Source organism: Oncorhynchus mykiss, chromosome 15, assembly GCF_013265735.2.
Source record: "Oncorhynchus mykiss isolate Arlee chromosome 15, USDA_OmykA_1.1, whole genome shotgun sequence".
NCBI lineage: Eukaryota > Metazoa > Chordata > Actinopteri > Salmoniformes > Salmonidae > Oncorhynchus > Oncorhynchus mykiss.
In genome coordinates this window covers 66194474-66219372 of record NC_048579.1, presented here as the reverse complement: position 1 = coordinate 66219372, position 24899 = coordinate 66194474, and the positions used below count along the sequence as shown (strand labels likewise).

General features: G+C 47.7%; 2 protein-coding genes and 1 long non-coding RNA gene across 5 annotated transcripts in view; all 3 read right to left on the bottom strand.

Annotated features, from left to right (window-relative positions):
* Nucleotides 1-6763: 6763 nt before the first annotated feature.
* LOC118938930 lies at nucleotides 6764-11255 on the bottom strand. Its single transcript, XR_005036324.1, has 3 exons — nucleotides 11160-11255; nucleotides 8027-8082; nucleotides 6764-6894 (listed from the first exon to the last, which is right to left on the bottom strand). It is a non-coding gene; the product is annotated as an uncharacterized LOC118938930 (long non-coding RNA).
* A 609-nt stretch (nucleotides 11256-11864) lies between these two features.
* On the bottom strand, nucleotides 11865-12582 carry LOC118938898 (extensin-like). Its single transcript, XM_036945555.1, has 2 exons — nucleotides 12542-12582; nucleotides 11865-12438 (listed from the first exon to the last, which is right to left on the bottom strand). The coding sequence occupies exons 1-2, from the start codon at nucleotides 12580-12582 to the stop codon at nucleotides 11865-11867; spliced, it is 615 nt and encodes a 204-aa protein (XP_036801450.1).
* Nucleotides 12583-15228: 2646 nt separating this feature from the next.
* LOC110516332 (myelin regulatory factor-like protein) overlaps nucleotides 15229-24899 on the bottom strand; it is a 52838-nt gene continuing 43167 nt past the window's right edge. For 2 of the 3 annotated variants that reach the window (XM_036945001.1, XM_036945000.1), the window contains exon 17: nucleotides 23684-24800. In XM_036945001.1, coding sequence (XP_036800896.1) covers nucleotides 23906-24800 — 895 coding nt within the window. In that variant the 3' untranslated portion in view covers nucleotides 23684-23905. Of the gene's footprint in view, nucleotides 15887-17213; nucleotides 17289-17436; nucleotides 17549-18176; nucleotides 18252-18354; nucleotides 18440-18561; nucleotides 18610-19883; nucleotides 20058-23683; nucleotides 24801-24899 lie in introns of those variants that run through there. The other variant, XM_036945002.1, reaches the window with a different exon arrangement.

Here is a 24899-nt window from a genome sequence, read left to right as displayed (position 1 = left end):
GTTGGTAAGGAAGTGAACTACTACAGATCTGTTCTTTCAGCGTACTGAGCGTACAGTTACTGTAGCATCAGCATACCCTGGGCAATGAATATCAGACAGTTACCCACTTTCAATTCACTTTGCATCATTCATTCACACCTCTTGCATGTTTAGGCCAACATCTTTGTTCCCCGGGTGGAACTAGAGTCTTCATCTCATTTAATTAATCTGTCCTTTGTGTTGTTGTTGTTTGTCAATGGTCAGGTCGTCTGTTGATGTTACCCAGACTATGCTTCGGTTGACCTATACCTTTCTGTTTGGGCAGCTCTACAATAGCTAGATATCCTCTGTTCTCCTCCAGACCAAGACAGGTCTCAATGGGCCAGTGACAGGAGCGGTAAGGGACTGACTGACGCTCGTCCAGGTGTGTATAATGCATTCTGCCAGAGCCAACCCATTCAGCATGAAGGAAACGTGAGCATGATGAGAACCTGCCAGAATCTGCCACCTGGTTCCAACGGTCACCTAGAAGGAACTGTCACTGGTCGCGTTCCCTTGCTCAGACGTTGCATGCATCAACCAATGGTTGCGTGCCACGTCATCGACTGCGCTGTCGGGCACCAGATGGCAATAACATATGTGGTTAGGTGATAGGTAAAATATCTATCCAGGCGGTGTGTAAGATCTGGATTCAGCAACATCTGAGTATGGGTACGTGAACATTGTCTTAAAAAACAAATATGGCCACTCAGAGCAGACAGTGGAGCAGGGTAATTAACTAAATATGACTAATGATTCCATTCTACAAGGCTGAATGAACACAGTTATTAATTCATGTATTATTATTTTTTAAACATGGCTGTGTTGGCTTGAACTCTTGAAGTGGTGGCTTCCACTGTGAGGAGGGAGAGAGAGAGAGAGATGGAGGGAGGGAGGGAGGGAGGAATGGGTGTTGGGTGGAAGGTAGAGCAGCCGAGCTATCCGTCTGATTAGCGAACTGTCAGTCACAAGCTTGCCCTGTGCCATGTTTCCAAACCTATCACATTGAACGCAGCTTAGAGAGAGACAGCAACCACTGTGAGAAAATAAACCCACGCTAATTGTCTTGAAGTTAAGATGAGGTGCAGCAAATTCATCCATAATGGAGGAAATGAAGTTGACACACGACTACGGGCTTGGGGTTTTCTAAAAAAAAATCGACTTTTCTTTGGTTCTGTATAAGAGCCAGTTTATAAGGTAATGGGTTCCAAACAGAGGACATTTGTCACAACAAACAAAAACTTTGCGAAAAGATAAAACTGTATCAGACCCCTTTGACTTCTTCCACATTTTGTTAGGTTACAGCCTTATTTTAAAATGTATTAAATAGTTTATCCCCCCTCATCAATCTACACACATTACCCCATAATTACAAAGCAAAAATGTTTTTGCGAAAATGTTTGCACATTTTTTTTTTTTAAAGAAAGAAAATAAATGGAAACATTCCATTTTATTCAGAACTTTGTTGAAAAACCTTTGGCAGCGATTACAGACTCGAGTCTTCTTGGGTATGAAGCTACAAGCTTGGTACACCTGTATTTGGGGAGTTCTTCCCATTCTTCTCTGCAGATCCTCTCAAGCTCTGTCAGGTTGGATGGGGAGCTTCGCTGCACAGCTATTTTCAGGTCTCTCCAAAGATGTTCAATCGGGTTCAAGTCCGGGCTCTGGCTGGGCCACCCAAGGGCATTCAGAGACTTGTCCCGAAGCCACTCCTGCACTGTCTTGGCTGTGGGCTTAGGGTCGTTGTCCTGTTGGAAGGTGAACCTTCGCCCCAGTCTGAGGTCCTGAGCGCTTTGGAGCAGGTTTTCATCAAGGATCTCACTGTACTGTGCTCCATTAATCTTTACCTCGATCCTGACTAGTCTCCCAGTCCCTGACGCTGAAAAACATCCCCACAGCATGTTGCTGCCACCACTATGCTTCACCGTAGGGATGGTGCCAGGTTTCCTCCAGACGTGACGCTTGGCATTCAGGCCAAAGAGTTCAATCTTGGTTTCATCAGACCAGAGAATCTTGTTTCTCATGGTCGGTGAGTCCTTAGGTGCCTTTTGGAAAACTCCAAGCAAGAGGTCATGTGTATTTTACAGAGGAGTGGCTTCAGTCTGGCCTCTCTACCATAAAGGCCTGATTGGTGTAGTGCTGCAGAGATGGTTGTCCTTCTGGAAGGTTCTCCCATCTCCACAGAGGAACTCTAGATCTCTGTCAGAGTGACCATCGGGTCCTTGGTCACCTCCTTGACCAAGGCCCTTCTCCCCCATTTGCGGCCAGCTTTAGGAAGAGTCTAGGTGGTTCCAAACGTCCTCCATTTAAGAATGATGGAGGCCACTGTGTTCTCGGTGAACTTCAATGCTGCAGAAATGTGGTGGACGCCAATCGAGTTGTGGAAACATCTCAAGGATGATAAATGGAAACAGGATGCACCTGAGCTCAATTTCCAGTCTCAAAGCAAAGAGTCAGAATACATATGTAAACAAGGTGTTTTTTTATTTATTTTTATACATTTGCACACACAATAATGAACAACCTGTTTTCTCTATGTCATTATGGTGTATTGTGATGTCATTGTGGTGTATTGTGATGTCATTGTGGTGTATTGTGATGTCATCGTGGTGTATTGTGATGTCATTGTGGTGTATTGTGATGTCATCGTGGTGTATTGTGATGTCATCGTGGTGTATTGTGTGTACATTACTGAGGATTTTTTTATTTTATTTAATCCATATTAGAATAAGGATGTAACGTAACAAAATGTGGAAAAGGGGGAAGGGGTCTGAATGCTTTCCGAAGGCAGTGTATATCAGTATAGTGGCAAAGTAAGAAATACCGGAGAGAGAGCATATAGATATCCAAAATATTCTTTGTGACTTTCTTTTTTTCCCCAATGCAGTACAGAATGTTAAAGAAGCAGTGTTCAGCAGGACTTGTGAATTCCATAGTCCTGTGTCCCACAGTGGTACATGGAAGTGGAACCGATGAACTGTCACACGCATCCTCCCAGACTGCACTCCTATTCTACTTCCTCTTCCTCCGATGAACTGTCACACGCATCCTCCCAGACTGCACTCCTATTCTACTTCCTCTTCTTCTCATCTCTGCCACTTCTTATTCTTCTTCTTCGTCTTGTTACTGTTGCCTTTTCCAACAGTCTGAATAGGGAGACAGTAGATGTGCATCGGGATGTTCTTGTAATAGCTGGTTACAACAGGCCTGGCAAAACATAGAGAGTCAGCATGGTGTAAATACAGTAAAACAGCATCTGTAGAATAAACTGTACTACCAGGTATCAACAGGTTAGCAGTAGGTTATCTCCTTTGGGAGGAGACTGTACTACCAGGTATCAACAGGTTACCAGTAGGTTATCTCCTTTGGGAGGAGACTGTACTACCAGGTATCAACAGGTTAGCAGTAGGTTATCTCCTTTGGGAGGAGACTGTACTACCAGGTATCAACAGGTTACCAGTAGGTTATCTCCTTTGGGAGGAGACTGTACTACCAGGCATCAACAGGTTACCAGTAGGTTATCTCCTTTGGGAGGAGACTGTACTACCAGGTATCAACAGGTTACCAGTAGGTTATCTCCTTTGGGAGGAGACTGTACTACCAGGCATCAACAGGTTACCAGTAGGTTATCTCCTTTGGGAGGAGACTGTACTACCAGGTATCAACAGGTTACCAGTAGGTTATCTCCTTTGGGAGGAGACTGTACTACCAGGCATCAACAGGTTACCAGTAGGTTATCTCCTTTGGGAGGAGACTGTACTACCAGGCATCAACAGGTTACCAGTAGGTTATCTCCTTTGGGAGGAGACTGTACTACCAGGTATCAACAGGTTACCAGTAGGTTATCTCCTTTGGGAGGAGACTGTACTACCAGGCATCAACAGGTTACCAGTAGGTTATCTCCTTTGGGAGGAGACTGTACTACCAGGTATCAACAGGTTACCAGTAGGTTATCTCCTTTGGGAGGAGACTGTACTACCAGGTATCAACAGGTTACCAGTAGGTTATCTCCTTTGGGAGGAGACTGTACTACCAGGCATCAACAGGTTACCAGTAGGTTATCTCCTTTGGGAGGAGACTGTACTACCAGGTATCAACAGGTTACCAGTAGGTTATCTCCTTTGGGAGGAGACTGTACTACCAGGCATCAACAGGTTACCAGTAGGTTATCTCCTTTGGGAGGAGACTGTACTACCAGGCATCAACAGGTTACCAGTAGGTTATCTCCTTTGGGAGGAGACTGTACTACCAGGTATCAACAGGTTACCAGTAGGTTATCTCCTTTGGGAGGAGACTGTACTACCAGGTATCAACAGGTTACCAGTAGGTTATCTCCTATGGGAGGAGACTGTACTACCAGGTATCAACAGGTTACCAGTAGGTTATCTCCTTTGGGAGGAGACTGTACTACCAGGCATCAACAGGTTACCAGTAGGTTATCTTCTGTGGGAGGAGACTGTACTACCAGGCATCAACAGGTTACCAGTAGGTTATCTTCTGTGGGAGGAGAGTGTACTACCAGGCATCAACAGGTTACCAGTAGGTTATCTCCTTTGGGAGGATTAATGTAGTATATGTCCTTGATAGCCTTTCACTATCTCATAAATTCATACTACAGTATCATATCTGGAGAGAAACATTTTTATATTGTAAAGTCTGTGGTACGTACTTTTTGAGGCGCTGGTTGAGCTGGAGGAAGCACAGTGTCCTCCAGCGTAGCCTGTTGTCCTCCTGTCGCAGAACGTTCAGCTCTCTCTGTCTCGCCACCTCCCTGCGAAGACGGTCTATCAGCTCCTCCTCCATACGCGCCAGCTGCACAGCAGAGAACCCAGGGAGACTCCTTTTAGTATCCACATCACTGCTTTAGTTAACCACAGGGAGTTATAGCTGTGGCTCTTCTGTGTGTTGACTGCAAGGTCAACACACAGAAGCACTATCCTCATGTATCCCACCCAAACACACAAGAAGCACTATCCTCATGTATCCCACCCAAACGCACAAGAAGCACTATCCTCACGTATCCCACCCAAACACACAAGAAGCACTATCCTCATGTATCCCACCCAAGCACACAGAAACACTATCCTCATGTATCCCACCCAAACACACAGAAACACTATCCTCATGTATCCCACCCAAACACACAGGTGACAACCCTCGCTGCTCACTCACACAAAAAGCCATCTGTTCCAGCTTGAGGACGACTTATCGACACCGTAAAGGAACTCCTTCTCCATCTCCGGTGGGCTGCGGTCCAGACACCATTTCAGACAGAACATCTTAATGGGATTCTGGCTCGGGCCTTGAGTTTCCAATCTGCTTCATTCTCACCTAACAACCCTCCAACTGGGCAACAACATCGTGGTCATTTCAGCCAGCACGGAGCCCATCATTTCAGCCAGCACGAAGCCCATCATTTCAGCCAGCACGAAGCCCATCATTTCAGCCAGCACGGAGCCCATCATTTCAGCCAGCACGGAGCCCATAATTTCAGCCAGCACGGAACCCATCATTTCAGCCAGCACGGTGCCCAGAGGCTTTATGACTGCAGTTGTGAATGAACAGAGACAAACTCTCTGAAACAAGATGTTATGAGTATCTTCTGTTGTGGTTAAACACAAACAATACTGTATGTTGGGGACATCATATTGCATTGGTAAAGGATTCCCAGCCACGGTCCAATGAGGCAGATTAAATCTAATGATGTATCTTAGTGTATTTATTTACCTCTTCTCTCTGTCGCTATCAGTCAGATAACAACCCTGTAAGATGGCTGAGATAAGACATGATGATGACAGTCAGTACAGCCTCTATAGCGTTATCTCCTCTCACAGTCAGTACAGCCTCTATAGCGTTATCCCCTCACAGTCAGTACAGCCTCTATAGCGTTATCTCCTCTCACAGTCAGTACAGCCTCTATAGCGTTATACATTCTCTATAGCGTTATCCCCTCACAGTCAGTACAGCCTCTATAGCGTTATCCCCTCTCACAGTCAGTACAGCCTCTATAGCGTTATCCCCTCTCAGTCAGTACAGCCTCTATAGCGTTATCCCCTCTCACAGTCAGTACAGCCTCTATAGCGTTATCCCCTCTCACAGTCAGTACAGCCTCTATAGCGTTATCCCCTCACAGTCACTACAGCCTCTATAGCGTTATCCCCTCTCACAGTCAGTACAGCCTCTATAGCGTTATCCCCTCTCACAGTCAGTACAGCCTCTATAGCGTTATCCCCTCACAGTCAGTATAGCCTCTATAGCGTTATCCTCTCACAGTCAGTACAGCCTCTATAGCGTTATCCTCTCACAGTCAGTACAGCCTCTATAGCGTTATCCTCTCACAGTCACACTCTGCTGTGATCTGATAGCTGTGAAGATGTCACCACCGCTGCAAGACAACTAACCGACTGCTGATCCCATCTCATCTCTCTCTCTCTCTCGCACACACACACACACTGCTAGCCCCATCTCATCTCTCTCTCTCTCTCACACACACACACACACACACACTGCTGATCCCATCTCATCTCTCTCTCACACACACACACACACACACACACACACACACACACACACATCAGTCAACTGTGTGATATTCAATATGAGTGTTTCTCTCTCTCCACCCACCCGGGGGCAAGCAGCTTCTGAGGTAGACTCCATGACTACCTTTCCCACAAGTCCTAGAGGCAAAATAGAAGACGTTGTAGTTCCTACCACATGTACTGTACCTCCTCAAGTAGATGCTTGTTGCCCTCCACTTTCCTCTGGTGCTCCTGGATGGGGAGCTCCTGGAGGGGGAGCTCCCGGAGGGGGAGCTTGGCTGGGTCTCCCCTCTCTTTGCTTTGAGTAGCAGGGTTGATGGGAGGGAAAATACATGGCCTGTAAAAGGAGAACGGGGGGGGGGGGGGGGGGGGGGACATTAGATGATGCTCCTTTTTCTAGCACATTCTTAAATGTATTACTTTATTTTCCAACACATTTCCAGAACATTTAAAACTCCAGACGTGATTTTCATAAGCGTTTCGTTCCACTGACAGCAGGTTTTCTAAGTGAGCAAACGGCACGTTGACAAAGTGATTGATGGCGCAGCAGCAGTCCACACAAAGTGTAACCGTGAAGTTTCCCATTTACCAATGTCTTCCTCTCTCGTCGCTTCCTTCCCTGCCTGCTGTTAACCAATCAGATGTCTTTACTGTACATTGAGCCTTGCCACTGTAACGTATCCCTGCTCCTGAAAGAGAGGTTGTGGTTCGGTCCTGCATCGCCGTGGAAAATCTGAGTAATCATCATTATTCAGGTCAGTAGCCAAGAGCCCTTCAGTTAAGAGAGGAGAGGCCTGATAGAGGTGTTGGCTTGCCTGGGTCTGTATCACAGCACACACACACACACACACACACACACACACACACAGGTTGTCTTCGGGAGCTTATTTTACAGGTTTGCCTCAATGTGATCATGATGGAACACTAAGTGTTGGGTTACTGGATGGAAACGACACCAAGACATGAGATCGATAGCACCTTGACGTGGCCCACCCCTGTCTCTCTCTCATTAGAGCCCACCCTGTCTCTCTCTCTCTCTCACTAGAGCCCACCCTGTCTCTCTCTCTCTCTCACTAGAGCCCACCCTGTCTCTCTCTCTCACTAGAGCCCACCCTGTCTCTCTCTCACTAGAGCCCACCCTGTCTCTCTCTCACTAGAGCCCACCCTGTCTCTCTCTCTCACCTAGAGCCCACCCTGTCTCTCTCTCTCACCTAGAGCCCACCCAGAGATAGCGAGAGAGAGAGAGAGAAAGAGAGCGAGAGAAGGAAAAAAGAGAGCCAGAGAGAATGAGCGAGAGCAAGAGAGAGAGACCAAAAGAAAGAAAGAAAGAAAGAGCGCGAGAGAAGGAAAAAGAGAGAGGGAGAGAAAGAGAGAGAGAAGGAAAAAGAGAGAGGGAGAGAATGAGAGCGAGAGAATGAGAAAGAGAGGGAAAAAGAAAGTGCGAGAGAGGAGTCACCTGAAACCCTCACCTTTCTGCTGCTGAATGTGAGAGGTAAAGACGTCTTAATGTCCGGTCCACTAGCGCCTGTCAAATAAAAGACAGAAGGGGATTATTCCTAAGTAACATCCCAGTTTACTGCAGCAGAACAAGAGCCAGACACCTAAAAGCAATACTTCATTTATATTACTTTCACACTTTCATCGAGTGAGGTGTCTTTCCAGTTTGAGCTGAGTGAGAGGTGGGACCGTGGGAGCTAGGGATGGACGGACGTGTTTCATTATGCCTATGTGAGACAGGTGTGTGTGTGTGTCTGTCTGTGTCTGTGTGTGTGTGTGTGTGCTGTCACTAAGGAACCGGACACCTCTCCCGCTGCAGCTGGGTTGAGCTTATTTACAGTGCCTTGCGAAAGTATTCGGCCCCCTTGAACTTTGCGACCTTTTGCCACATTTCAGGCTTCAAACATAAATATATAAAACTGTATTTTTTTGTGAAGAATCAACAACAAGTGGGACACAATCATGAAGTGGAACGACATTTATTGGATATTTCAAACTTTTTTAACAAATCAAAAACTGAAAAATTGGGCGTGCAAAATTATTCCTCTGAGCCCTCAGTAGAACTGAACTAGGTAGAGTGGACTAAAGCCTGAGCCCTCAGTAGAACTGAACTAGGTAGAGTGGACTAAAGCCTGAGCCCTCAGTAGAACTGAACTAGGTAGAGTGGACTAACATCTGAGCCCTCAGTAGAACTGAACTAGGTAGAGTGGACTGACATCTGAGCCCTCAGTAGAACTGAACTAGGTAGAGTGGACTAACGCCTGAGCCCTCAGTAGAACTGAACTAGGTAGAGTGGACTGACATCTGAGCCCTCAGTAGAACTGAACTAGGTAGAGTGGACTAACATCTGAGCCCTCAGTAGAACTGAACTAGGTAGAGTGGACTAACATCTGAGCCCTCAGTAGAACTGAACTAGGTAGAGTGGACTAACATCTGAGCCCTCAGTAGAACTGAACTAGGTAGAGTGGACTAACATCTGAGCCCTCAGTAGAACTGAACTAGGTAGAGTGGACTGACATCTGAGCCCTCAGTAGAACTGAACTAGGTAGAGTGGACTAACATCTGAGCCCTCAGTAGAACTGAACTAGGTAGAGTGGACTAACATCTGAGCCCTCAGTAGAACTGAACTAGGTAGAGTGGACTAACATCTGAGCCCTCAGTAGAACTGAACTAGGTAGAGTGGACTAACATCTGAGCCCTCAGTAGAACTGAACTAGGTAGAGTGGACTAACATCTGAGCCCTCAGTAGAACTGAACTAGGTAGAGTGGACTAACATCTGCCATGAAATACATTCAATAGTATCATAGTGTTTGTTTCATGTGGGTGCATTCATGAGTTACAAATCCCACATTTATGTAGACATCTGAGTCAAGTTCTTTGCAAATTGTCCAATACAAATCCTCCATTAAAACGTTGTGAGAACATCACAAAAAACTGCTTTTTAAAAACACATCCAACAGCCTGTCACTTGGTCATTGTTATGTAGTTCATGTCACTGCAGAAGGCAGGGTTGATGACTTCATTCACTATGCACTGTTATTACTGACTGGACAAAACATTAAGAACACCTGCTCTTTCCATGACGGAGACTGACCAGGTGAATCCAGGTGAAAGATATGATCCCTTATTGATGTTACTTGTTAAATCATCTTCAATCGGTGTAGATGAGGGTGGAGGAGACGTGTTAAAGATGAAGGGGAGGAGACAGGTTATAGATGAAGGGGAGGAGACAGGTTAAAGATGAAGGGGAGGAGACAGGTTATAGATGAAGGGGAGGAGACAGGTTAAAGATGAAGGGGAGGAGACAGGTTAAAGATGAAGGGGAGGAGACAGGTTAAAGATGAAGGGGAGGAGAGAGGTTAAAGATGAAGGGGAGGAGACAGGTTAAAGATGAAGGGGAGGAGACAGGTTAAAGATGAAGGGGAGGAGAGAGGTTAAAGATGAAGGGGAGGAGACAGGTTAAAGATGAAGGGGAGGAGACAGGTTAAAGATGAAGGGGAGGAGAGAGGTTAAAGATGAAGGGGAGGAGAGAGGTTAAAGATGAAGGGGAGGAGACAGGTTAAAGATGAAGGGGAGGAGACAGGTTAAAGATGAAGGGGAGGAGTTTTAAGTCTTGAGACCATTGAGACATGGATTGTGTTTGTGTCAGAGGGTGAACGGCCAAGACAGAATATTGAAGTGTCTTTGAACAGGGTCTAGTAGTATTGAACCTTTACTTAACTAGGCAAGTCAGTTAATTAAGAACAAATTATTATTTACAATGATGACCTACACCGGCCAAACGACGCTGGGCCAATTGTGCGCCACCCTATGGGAGTCCCAATCACGGCCGGTTGTGATACAACCTGGATTCGAACCAGGGACTGTAGTGACGCCTCTTGCACTGAGATGCAGTGCCGCAGCCCCACTCGGGAGCCAAGAAGGTGCCAGGCTCAAGAAGGTGCCAGGCTCACAGGTTTGTGTTAAGAACTGCAACGCTGCTGGGGGTTTTCACACTCAACAGTTTCCTGTGTGTATCAAGAAGGGTCCATCACCCAAAGGAAATCTTGACATCTTGACTTGACACAACTGTGGGAAACACTGGAGTCAACATGGACCAGCATCCCTGTGGAACGCTTTCAACACCTTGTAGAGTCCCATGACCTGATGAATTGAGGCTGTTCTGAGGGCAATAGGGGGTTCAACTCAATATTAGGAAGGTGTTCTTAATGTTATGTCCACTCAGTGTAGAGTCCATTTCTCTTCTGAAGTTCTCTCTTCCATTAAAAATAAATAAATCCCAAGTAGCCTATGCACACAAATTCGATGAAAATGTCTAAACATAATTTGCAATACATCTTTCATCGATTTGGCATCACGCGAATGTTACTAATCCTCAAGTGTTAGCAGGCTGTGTAGCCCAACTCACACGTACATACGTATAACATGCATTATGTTCACCCTGTGATTAAACAGGCTATTTCTGCTTTAGTGTTACATTGTAGACAGAGAAGAACACATTAAAAGTAACTGAATCAATACATTCTACAGAGCCTCTGTGTACTAATAAATAATAAATTCTACATGCAGATATTTATAAAATGTTTTCTGTGGCAGTAACTCACCTCTACGTCCATCTCTGTTGCAGAGGCTTGTGGGAATGCTGCTGGTGTGTGGTCTGGGCTGTGTGCCTCTGTCCCCCCCACCCCCTGTCCCAGCCTAGTCTACCCCCTCTGACTCCACCCCTGTCAGCCACAGCCTAGTCTACCCCCTCTGACTCTCTCTGCCTCCACCCCTGTCAGCCACAGCCTAGTCTACCCTCTCTGACTCTCTCTGCCTCCACCCCTGTCAGCCACAGCCTAGTCTACCCTCTCTGACTCTCTCTGTCTCCACCCCTGTCAGCCACAGCCTAATCTACCCTCTCTGCCTCTCTCTGCCTCCACCCCTGTCAGCCACAGCCTAGTCTACCCTCTCTGACTCTCTCTGCCTCCACCCGTGTCAGCCACAGCCTACTCCTGACCGCCTGGCTAACCAGTGTCTTCACTGTTCGTCAATAATGCAGCAGAATCTTCTACAGTTTCTCCCATCCCTCCAGGTAGAGCAGAAGGATGTGTCTTCTGACTCTTCCAGCCGTCATTCTCCACGCCGTCTACTGCCACCTAATTAGTCTTTCAGAGTGCTGCTTGGGTTGCGCTTGAATAAGTCATAAAACACACAGAGAGATGGGTTGTGTGTCAACGTGTTCCTCTGTGTTTCTGGTTGTAAGGACCACGTCATGTCTGTTGACGGATATTTTGTTCTTTACTTTTAATGAAGGAATTAGTTGACGACTAAATGAATGACGGTGTGGTCCTGTGGGGTCCTGTGATGGTGTGGTCCTGTGGGGTCCTGTGACGGTGGGGTCCTGTGACGGTGGGGTCCTGTGACGGTGGGGTCCTGTGACGGTGGGGTCCTGTGGGGTCCTGTGACGGTGTGGTCCTGTGACGGTGGGGTCCTGTGGCGGTGGGGTGCTGTGACGGTGGGGTTCTGTGGGGTCCTGTGACGGTGGGTTCCTGTGACGTGGGGTCCTGTGACGGTGGGGTCATGTGACGGCGGGGTGCTGTGACGGTCTGGTCCTGTGACGGTGGCGTCCTGTGACGGTGGGGTCCTGTGACGGTGGGGTCCTGTGACGGTGGGGTCCTGTGGGGTCCTGTGGGGTCCTGTGACGGTGGGGTCCTGTGACAGTGGGGTCCTGTGACGGTGGGGTCATGTGACGGGGTCATGTGACGGTGGGGTGCTGTGACGGTGGGGTCCTGTGACAGTGGGGTCCTGTGACGGTGGGGTCCTGTGACGGTGGGGTCCTGTGACGGTGGGGTCCTGTGACGGTGGGGTCCTGTGACGGTGGGGTCATGTGACGGTGGGGTCCTGTGACGTTGGGGTCATGTGACGTTGGGGTCCTGTGACGGTGGGGTCCTGTGCTTGATCAGGATAATATTGGGAGCATCATTCTCCGTAACACACAGCTAACTCATTCAGACCTACAGCGTCCACTATCGTCTGTCCTAACATCTCTAATCCACTCCAACCAACTTTCGCCCTCCATCCCTCATTTTTCCCTCAACCCCCCTATCTCTCCCTCCATCCATCCATCCATCACCCCCATTTCTCCCTTCATCCACCATTTCTCCCTCCATCCCCCATCTCTCCCTCCCCCATCTCCCCATCTATCCCTCTATCCCCCATTTCTTTCTCCATCCCACTTCTCTCCCTCCATCCCCCATCTATCCCTCCATCCCCCATTTCTCCCCCATCTCTCCCTAAATCCCCCACTTCTCCCTCCATCCCCCATCTCTTCCTCCATAACCCCCATCTATCCCTCCATCCCATCTATCCCTCCATCCCCCAATGCTCCCCCATCTCTCCCTCCATCCCCCATCTCTTCCTCCATAACCCCCATCTATCCCTCCATTCCCCATCTCTTCCTCCATCCCACTTCCCTCCCATCTCTCCCTCCCTCCACCCCCATCTCCCCATCTATCCCTCCATCCATCCCCCATCTATCCCACTTCTCTCCCTCCATCCCCCATCTCTCTCCCTCTATCCCCCATCTCTCTCCCTCTATCCCTCCCTCCATCCCCCATCTCTCTCCCTCTAGCCCCGATCTCACTCCCTCATCTCTCTCCCTCTAGCCCCCATCTCTCTCCCTCTAGCCCCCATCTATCTCCCTCTAGCCCCCATCTCTCTCCCTCTATCCCTCCCTCCATCCCCGATCTCGCTCCCTCTAGCCCCCATCTCTCTCCCTCTATCCCTCCCTCCATCCCCCATCTCCCCATCTATCCCCCATCCCTCCCTCCATCCCCCACTCCCCCATTTCTTCCTCCATCCCACTTCTCTCTCCCCATCCCCCACTTCTCCCTCATCTCTCTCCCCATCCCTCCCTCCATCCCCCATCTCCCCATCTATCCCCCATCCCTCCCTCCATCCCCCACTCCCCCATTTCTTCCTCCATCCCACTTCTCTCTCCCCATCCCCCACTTCTCCCTCATCTCTCTCCCCATCCCCCACTTCTCCCTCATCTCTCCCTCCATCCCCCACTTCTCCCTCATCTCTCCCTCCATCCCCCACTTCTCCCTCATCTCTCCCTCCATCCCCCACTTCTCCCTCATCTCCCCCTCCATCCCCCACTTCTCCCTCATCTCCCCCTCCATCCCCCACTTCTCCCTCATCTCCCCCACTTCTCCCTCATCTCCCCCTCCATCCCCCACTTCTCCCTCATCTCCCCCTCCATCCCCCACTTCTCCCTCATCTCCCCCTCCATCCCCCACTTCTCCCTCATCTCCCCCACTTCTCCCTCATCTCCCCCACTTCTCCCTCATCTCTCTCCCCATCCCCCACTTCTCCCTCATCTCTCTTCCCATCCCCCACTTCTCCCTCATCTCTCTCCCCATCCCCCACTTCTCCCTCATCTCTCTCCCCATCCCCCACTTCTCCCTCCATCCCCCACATCTCTCCCCCACTTCTCCCTCCATCCCCCACTTCTCCCTCCATCCCCCACTCCTCATCTCTTCCTCCATCCCCCATCTCCCCCTCCATCCATCCCTCCCATCACCCATTTCTTCCTCCATGCCCCATCTCCCATATATTCCCCATCCCCCATCTATCCCTCCCACCCCCATTTCTCCCCCTCCCTCCATCCCCAATTTCTTCCTCCATCCCATTTCTCCCTCCATCCCCCATTTGTCCCTCATCTCTCCCTCCATCCCCATATCTCTCCCTCCACCCCCCCCGATCTCTCCCTCCACCCCCCCCGATCTCTCCCTCCACCCCCCCCGATCTCTCCCTCCACCCCCCCCATCTCTCCCTCCACCCCCCCCCCATCTCTCCCTCCACCCCCCCCATCTCTCCCTCCACCCCCCCCCATCTCTCCCTCCACTCCCCCATCTCTCCCTCCACCCCCCCATCTCTCCCTCCACCCCCATCTCTCCCTCCACCCCATCTCTCCCTCCGCCCCCCATCTCTCCCTCCACCCCCATCTCTTCCTCCACCCCCCCATCAGACAGACACACACACATACACACTGCACTCATATAGGTCATAGGCTGCACAAAGATATCTCTTGTCTCCTGTTGGAATGGATTTCAGATTCATTAAAATGTGAATGATTTATACGGATGTCAGAATGGATTATGGGCCGTTGGTTGTGTGCTTTACATTCTAGTGTGTGTGTGTGTGTGTGTGTGTGTGTGTGTGTTACTTTCTATTCCAGATTCCTCCAATCTCTCACTCATGGTGTGTGGATGATGTCAAAGGTTTAAAGAGGAGAAAGGAGAAGGAGACATTTCTATTGGTTAGAATAGAGGAGAGGACACAGAGAGACATATCTATTGGTTAGAATAGAGGAGACATCTACATTGGTTAGAATAGAGAGGAGAGGATATGTTTCCATTGGCCAGAATAGAGGAGAAGGAGACATGTCTATTGGTTAGAATAGAGGACAGGAGACATCTCTATTGGTTAGAATAGAGGGGAGGACACAGAGAGACATATCTATTGGTTAGAATAGAGGAGACAGGGGGACATTGGTTAGAATCCCTTGTAGCCGTTGGTTTAAAAGTTGTGTTGTCGGTGGTGTGTGTTGTTGGCAACTGACGTCATTCTAAATTTGCGTCTGAATGATAAAGTTGACCCTGGATGGGAAGTAGCTGCTTCAGAACAGAGAATTCAGTACTTTATTTTACAGTTTCCAATGGTATTTACCTGGTAATTACTAGGAAATGATGCAGTAACACAGAGTTCAACACAATTACTTTCTGAAATAAATGAAATAGCTACCTACATAGTCAAGTATGACATAGAAGTACTATTTTACTTTGGGCCTCATCCTGTCCTCCTGTGTTCCAACAGTGTGACATGATCAATGTATAGTTTAATGAACAATCAATAACCTGTTATACTGCATTTACATTCCACTGAAAACAAAATGATCCTGTTCAGGTCTGTTCCAATTCAATCTCTTTTCACATAGTGCCAGAACTGTCACAAGGCAAAGTCAATCATAGGACTCTTACCTGCTGTAATTCTGTATCAATAAATATTCCCTTATTACAGTCCTTGTAAAAGAGATTATGTACAACGATCTCATCAACAATCAGGACATTTCATAGAAAAACAATACAAAGTGGATGAATTATTACGGTTGCCATGCATCACGAAGAGAAGCATCGACACCCATGTCATTGGACACTGGCTGGCCTGCCAGAGGAACTACAGTATGAGGTCTTCTTCCTCACTCACACCTCCGGTAGAAGTTGAAGTGGTAGTCTGTGAACAGCGCCCCCACGAAGCCACGGTCGGTATTGCAGTCTGCCTGTCCCTGGATGGAGATAGACCAAGATTGTCTATTACATTGACAAGTGATGCCTCTAACAGTGGAAATACTGTACAAGTCATCAAAAATGGAAGGCAAGCCTGAGGAGGCGAGATCAGGTGGAACCATTCTAGCCAATGACAGGGTAGATAGGCGTGTGCACAACAGGCCTTAGAGATAGAGTTCTCATTTTAGCTTCTGTGCCAGCACGGGCAGCATCTCCATTTTAAAGTAGTCCATTTTCTTCTTCTTCATTGTGGGATTGCTTCCCTCTCGTAGGAATCCCCACCCAGTTGACTACTTTAAAATGGTGGAAGCCCTCAATGGCAATACCCATGCTAAAATGGGTTATGGATTGTCATAGGGATAGATGGAGAACTCAACATGGTTATAACCCATTTTAGCATGGGTATTGCCATGTTGAGTTCTCCATCTATCCCTACGACAACAGTAACAAATCTGATATAAAGTAGTTTTGTTTTCAAAGTTGCTGAAATGCCCCATGTGTTCACTTATATCCGTGCAACAACCTAACCATTACGAAACTTCTATTCCATCAAACAAGCCTCACGTAGCAAAATACGAATTACATTTTTTTGTTGACCAAATTCAACACTCTCTTATTGACGTTCGTACAGAAATTCCTCACTTTGTGGGCAGATTTTGAGCAGAGTAAAACCTCTCGCTTCCCCTCTTCCTCTCTGAGATGAAGAAGATTTACAGTTTGTTTTGGTCGGAAACAAATCCTCAAATCAACCACACATACATTTAACTGTGTGATATCGTAAGAATAGGACATCTGGCAAAGACTACTAAAACCCATGACAATAACAGGGTGTAGTCAACGTCTGTTACAACATTAAATAACATCTCTGGGTGGCCTACAGTGACAGTTGTGAACTCTTGTTCAGTTTCCAATACCAGTGTGAGACGAGGCCATTACGGGGAGCATTACGGGGAGACGAGAGCATTACGGGGAGACGAGAGCATTACGGGGAGACGAGAGCATTACGGGGAGCATTACGGGGAGACGAGAGCATTACGGGGAGACGAGAGCATTACGGGGAGACGAGAGCATTACGGGGAGACGAGAGCATTACGGGGAGCATTACGGGGAGACGAGAGCATTACGGGGAGACGAGAGCATTACGGGGAGACGAGAGCATTACGGGGAGACGAGAGCATAACAACTCTGTTAGATTGTGGTTATCAGATCGGGTGGTTTTCCCCCCCACAACATACAACACATAGTAGTTGTGAGGCTACCTGGACAGTGTCGTTTGACATTGATATTTTAGGAAAGGACACATTGGAGAAATCTTTTAGTTCTTACAGCCACTGCTGAGCGGAAGTGGTAGGAGCTCCTGTAGAATCGAGACACTGGCAGAGGCCATTCATGGACGTAGCCCTGGAGACAACAAAAGAAACACTTTCAACCTTTATACTCTCTTTCTTTCTTACTTTCTTGGTTCACTTTTTATCATACAAAGAGCAGAGAGTTTGTAATTATCAAACAGAGAGCAACCACAGTATAGTGTTGTCCGTGGATGCCATACCTGTGTATTCATGAAATTGTATTCTTCGTTGGTTTGATCGTGGTCCATCAAGGCAGAGCATTTAAACGTCTCATCATTATGACACAGGTGGACAACCAGCAGCTCTGTAGTACTGCGTCAGAGGAGAGGAGACACCTAGTGGTCATTTACGGTACTTACAACAAACCCACGATGCAAGTACCAAGTGCTCTGTGACCATTTGTAATTAGTGTGAACAACAATGAGAGAATGTGCCTTATGCAGCTCTGTCTTAGAGGCCTTCATCTCCTCATACAGAACAGGAAGTCCTGCCAGAATGGGGTCCAATGTCTGATTCAGACAAAGCTTCAAGTCTCGATTCAATCCGTAGCGCTGAAGATCTGCGGTATAGTGTGATTGACATTTAAAGGTAATTTCCCATTGAGACGACATACGCAGCAACTACGTGACTGCAGTCTCCGCAAATGCCCGGAAACATTGCCTTTAAATCCCAAATCGCACCCTACTGCACTAAGGATTAAATGGAGCCCTTAGACTCACAAGCTCCCCCGTGTATGGACTCTGAATGTCTGGGAGGATTCAGACCATCATCAGCCCCGGAGGTAAAACAACCTCTTAGAAACTATCCCCTGCTCCTTCCAGAGTCCCCAGTCAATGCCAACCTGTCACCACCGCAGTGGGAAGACAAGTCCTATTGAATTATTCAAGAGGAAAACAAAGTGGAGACCAGAGGAAGCATGTCTCGTGTCCTGGTCACTCACTTCATCTGGACAGTGACACGCATGTTGGTGGGGACGAACTTGCTGATAGGGATTTGGAAGGAGTAGTTTCCTGACCTGAATGGAAACAGATCAACGTGGAGATGAAGTATACCATGGGGTTTGGCAGTCTGAATCTACATCTATTAAATGAGTTCAAACTACTGACTGAATGACGTACCCGCAGCTTCCCCTCTCACAGTAGCGAGAGTCAATGATCTGTTCGTTTTCTTTGATGAAAAAAGACTTTATGGTTGTGTTTGTCCCTGAAAATAGAACAACAATCTGACGTCAAACTCTGAAGTATTGTGAAATAAAGTCAGAAAATAACACATTTGGATTAGCATCATAATGTGTCATCAAACGCATGTGATAGAATCTGACTTACAATCTCCTGCATCTTTGATTTCTTCATTGAATTTGTCTTTCCCTTTATCTGACAAGGCAGAATTGGAACCAAAAAGAGAAGTGGGATTACTGCCTGTCACAAGCAGCACAATGCCAACACTTTATAGAGCATCAGAATTACGTCTCATTCAAGGTCAGCAACATGGTAGGTTTTACGTCAAGATAAGCTAGCATGAAGAAAGAGATACAGTGGAGATGGCTGTTGGTAAATGAAGACCGGGAGTAGACAGCTCACCTGCTAGAGAGGGCCTGGTAGTGGGAGATACAGGGAGTAGACAGCTCACCTGCTAGAGAGGGCCCGGTAGTGGGAGATACAGGGAGTAGACAGCTCACCTGCTAGAGAGGGCCCGGTAGTGGGAGATACAGGGAGTAGACAGCTCACCTGCTAGAGAGGGCCCGGTAGTGGGAGATACAGGGAGTAGACAGCTCACCTGCTAGAGAGGGCCCGGTAGTGGGAGATACAGGGAGTAGACAGCTCACCTGCTAGAGAGGGCCCGGTAGTGGGAGATACAGTGGAGATGGCTGTTGGTAAATGAAGACAGGGAGTAGCCAGCTCACCTGCTAGAGAGGGCCCGGTAGTGGGAGATACAGTGGAGATGGCTGTTGGTAAATGAAGACAGGGAGTAGCCAGCTCACCTGCTAGAGAGGGCCCGGTAGTGGGAGATACAGGGAGTAGCCAGCTCACCGGCTAGAGAGGGCCCGGTAGTGGGAGATACAGGGAGTAGCCAGCTCACCTGCTAGAGAGGGCCCGGTAGTGGGAGATACAGGGAGTAGACAGCTCACCTGCTAGAGAGGGCCCGGTAGTGGGAGATACAGTGGAGAATGCTGTTGGTAAATGAAGACAGGGAGTAGCCAGCTCACCTGCTAGAGAGGGCCCGGTAGTGGGAGATACAGGGAGTAGCCAGCTCACCTGCTAGAGAGGGCCCGGTAGTGGGAGATACAGGGAGTAGACAGCTCACCTGCTAGAGAGGGCCCGGTAGTGGGAGATACAGGGAGTAGACAGCTCACCTGCTAGAGAGGGCCCGGTAGTGGGAGATACAGGGAGTAGCCAGCTCACCTGCTAGAGAGGGCCCGGTAGTGGGAGATACAGGGAGTAGACAGCTCACCTGCTAGAGAGGGCCCGGTAGTGGGAGATACAGGGAGTAGACAGCTCACCTGCTAGAGAGGGCCCGGTAGTGGGAGATACAGGGAGTAGCCAGCTCACCTGCTAGAGAGGGCCCGGTAGTGGGAGATACAGGGAGTAGCCAGCTCACCTGCTAGAGAGGGCCCGGCAGTGGGAGATACAGGGAGTAGACAGCTCACCTGCTAGAGAGGGCCCGGTAGTGGGAGATACAGTGGAGGAGAGGAGGGCAGGAGAGATGGTGCTGGTATTATCCATGGAGGCTGTAGTGGGACAGCAGAACACTTCTTCACAGTAGATCAGGCTACAGAAGTCCACATCAGGGGTCCACGGGACAGGGGTGGTTGTTGGGTTTACTAATAAACAAACAAACAAACAAACAAACAAACAAACGTCAATTTCCACATAAAGGACTACTCATGACAGACAGCAATACTTTTACCACCTCTTTGTACAATAGAATTGAATGAGACACCACGACGTTACTACGATGAGACACCACGACGTTACTACGATGAGACACCACGACGTTACTACGATGAGACACCACGACGTTACTACGATGAGACACCACAACGTTACTACGATGAGACACCACAACGTTACTACGATGAGACACCACAACGTTACTACGATGAGTCACCACAACGTTACCACGATGAGACACCACAACGTTACTACAATGAGAAACCACAACGTTACTACGATGAGACATCACAACGTCACTACGATGAGACACCACAACGTTACTACGATGAGACATCACAACGTTACTACGATGAGACACCACAACGTTACTACGATGAGACATCACAACGTTACTACGATGAGACACCACAACGTTACTACGATGAGACACCACAACGTTACTACGATGAGACACCACAACGTTACTACGATGAGACATCACGACGTTACTACCATGAGACGCCACAACGTTACTACGATGAGACATCACAACGTTACTACGAGACACCAAAACGTTACTACGATGAGACATCACAACGTTACTACGAGACACCACAACGTTACCACGATGAGACACCACAACGTTACCACGATGAGAAATCACAGCGTTACCACGATGAGACACCACAACGTTACCACGATGAGACATCACAACGTTACTACGAGACACCACAACGTTACCACGATGAGACACCACAACGTTACTACGATGAGACACCACAACGTTACCACGATGAGACACCACAACGTTACTACGATGAGACATCACAACGTTACTATGATGAGACACCACAACGTTACTACGATGAGACACCACAACGTTACTACGATGAGAAATCACAGCGTTACTACGATGAGACACCACAACGTTACTACGATGAGACACCACAACGTTACTACGATGAGACACCACAACGTTACTACGATGACACCACAACGTTACTACGATGAGACACCACAACGTTACTAAGATGACACCACAACGTCACTACGATGAGACATCACAACGTCACTACGATGAGACACCACAACGTTACTACGATGAGATACCACAACGTTACTACGATGAGACATCACAACGTTACTACGATGAGACACCACAACGTCACTACGATGAGACACCACAACGTTACTACGATGAGACACCACAACGTTACTACGATGAGACACCACAACGTTACTACGATGAGACATCACAACGTTACTACGATGAGACACCACAACGTTACTACGATGAGACACCACAACGTTACTACGATGAGACACCACAACGTTACCACGATGAGACATCACAACGTTTCTACGATGAGACACCACAACGTTACTACGATGAGACACCACAACGTTACTACGATGAGACACCACAACGTTACTACGATGAGACACCACAATGTTACTACGATGAGACATCACAACGTTACTACGATGAGACACCACAACGTTACTACGATGAGACACCACAACGTTTCTACGACGAGACACCACAACGTTACTATGATGCGACATCACAACGTTACTACGATGAGACACCACAACGTTACTACGATGAGACACCACAACGTTACTACGATGAGACACCACAACGTTACTACGATGAGACATCACAACGTTACTACGATGAGACATCACAACGTTGCCACGATGAGACACCACAACGTTACTACTACGAGACACCACAACGTTACCACGATGAGACATCACAACGTTTCTACGATGAGACACCACAACGTTACTACGATGAGACACCACAACGTTACCACGATGAGACACCACAACGTTACTACGATGAGACATCACAACGTTACTACGATGAGACATCACAACGTTACCACGATGAGACACCACAACGTTACCACGATGAGACACCACAACGTTACTACTACGAGACACCACAACGTTACCACGATGAGACATCACAAAGTTTCTACGATGAGACACCACAACGTTACTACGATGAGACACCACAACGTTACTACGATGAGACACCACAACGTTACTACGATGAGACACCACAACGTTACTACGATGAGACACCACAACGTTACTACGATGAGACACCACAACGTTACTACGATGAGACACCACAACGTTACTACGATGAGACGTTACTACGATGAGACACCACAACGTTACTACGATGAGACATCACAACGTTACTACGATGAGACACCACAACGTTACTACGATGAGACACCACAACGTTTCTACGACGAGACACCACAACGTTACTATGATGCGACATCACAACGTTACTACGATGAGACATCACAACGTTACTACGATGAGACACCACAACATTACCACGATGAGACATCACAACGTTTCTACGATGAGACACGACAACGTTACTACGATGAGACACCACAACGTTACTACGATGAGACACCACAACGTTACTACGATGAGACACCACAACGTTACTACGATGAGACACCACAACGTTACTACGATGAGACACCACAACGTTACTACGATGAGACACCACAACGTTACTACGATGAGACACCACAACGTTACTACGATGAGACATCACAACGTTTCTACGATGAGACGTTACTACGATGAGACACCACAACGTTACCACGATGAGACATCACAACGTTACTACGATGAGACATCACAACGTTACTACGATGAGACGTTACTACGATGAGACGTTACTACGACGAGACACCACAACGTTACTACGATGAGACACCACAACGTTACTACGATGAGACATCACAACGTTACTACGATGAGACGTTACTACGATGAGACACCACAACGTTACCACGATGAGACACCACAACGTTACTACGAGACACCACAACGTTACCACGATGAGACACCACAACGTTACTACGATGAGACATCACAACGTTTCTACGATGAGACACCACAACGTTACTACGAGACACCACAATGTTACTACGATGAGACACCACAACGTTACTACGATGAGACACCACAACGTTACTACGATGAGACACCACAACGTTACTACGATGAGACACCACAACGTTACTACGATGAGACACCACAACGTTACTACGATGAGACACCACAACGTTACTACGATGAGAGACCACAACGTTACTACGAGACACCACAACGTTACCACGATGAGACACCACAACGTTACTACGAGACACCACACAACGTCACTGTGATGAAAGTAGAACTATATAAAGAGCATTTCTGGGTTGTTTACCTAAGGTAGTCCTGACTGTTGTGGTGTAGAGAGGTTGTTTACCTAAGGTAGTCCTGACTGTTGTGGTGTAGAGAGGTTGTTTACCCAAGGTAGTCCTGACTGTTGTGGTGTAGAGAGGTTGTTTACCCAAGGTAGTCCTGACTGTTGTGGTGTAGAGAGGTTGTTTACCCAAGGTAGTCCTGACTGTTGTGGTGTAGAGAGGTTGTTTACCCAAGGTAGTCCTGACTGTTGTGGTGTAGAGAGGTTGTTTACCTAAGGTAGTCCTGACTGTTGTGGTGTAGAGAGGTTGTTTACCCAAGGTAGCTCCGACATGTTGTGGTGTATAGAGGTTGTTTACCCAAGGTAGTCCTGACTGTTGTGGTGTAGAGAGGTTGTTTACCCAAGGTAGTCCTGACTGTTGTGGTGTAGAGAGGTTGTTTACCTAAGGTAGTCCTGACTGTTGTGGTGTAGAGAGGTTGTTTACCCAAGGTAGTCCTGACTGTTGTGGTGTAGAGAGGTTGTTTACCCAAGGTAGTCCTGACTGTTGTGGTGTAGAGAGGTTGTTTACCTAAGGTAGTCCTGACTGTTGTGGTGTAGAGGTTGTTTACCCAAGGTAGTCCTGACTGTTGTGGTGTAGAGAGGTTGTTTACCTAAGGTAGTCCTGACTGTTGTGGTGTAGAGAGGTTGTTTACCTAAGGTAGTCCTGACTGTTGTGGTGTAGAGAGGTTGTTTACCCAAGGTAGTCCTGACTGTTGTGGTGTAGAGAGGTTGTTTACCTAAGGTAGTCCTGACTGTTGTGGTGTAGAGAGGATGTTTACCTAAGGTAGTCCTGACTGTTGTGGTGTAGAGAGGTTGTTTACCTAAGGTAGTCCTGACTGTTGTGGTGTAGAGAGGTTGTTTACCCAAGGTAGTCCTGACTGTTGTGGTGTAGAGAGGTTGTTTACCTAAGGTAGTCCTGACTGTTGTGGTGTAGAGAGGTTGTTTACCTAAGGTAGTCCTGACTGTTGTGGTGTAGAGAGGTTGTTTACCTAAGGTAGTCCTGACTGTTGTGGTGTAGAGAGGTTGTTTACCTAAGGTAGTCCTGACTGTTGTGGTGTAGAGAGGTTGTTTACCCAAGGTAGTCCTGACTGTTGTGGTGTAGAGAGGTTGTTTACCTAAGGTAGTCCTGACTGTTGTGGTGTAGAGAGGTTGTTTACCTAAGGTAGTCCTGACTGTTGTGGTGTAGAGAGGTTGTTTACCTAAGGTAGTCCTGACTGTTGTGGTGTAGAGAGGTTGTTTACCTAAGGTAGTCCTGACTGTTGTGGTGTAGAGAGGTTGTTTACCTAAGGTAGTCCTGACTGTTGTGGTGTAGAGAGGTTGTTTACCTAAGGTAGTCCTGACTGTTGTGGTGTAGAGAGGTTGTTTACCTAAGGTAGTCCTGACTGTTGTGGTGTAGAGAGGATGCACAGTAGTCTCGTTGCTGCAAATAAAAAAAAACATTATATGAACTTTGAAATGAATTTCACATTCCATTCTGGATAGCATTTGGCACAGATGATAAAGTTTGAGTCTCAGTAGT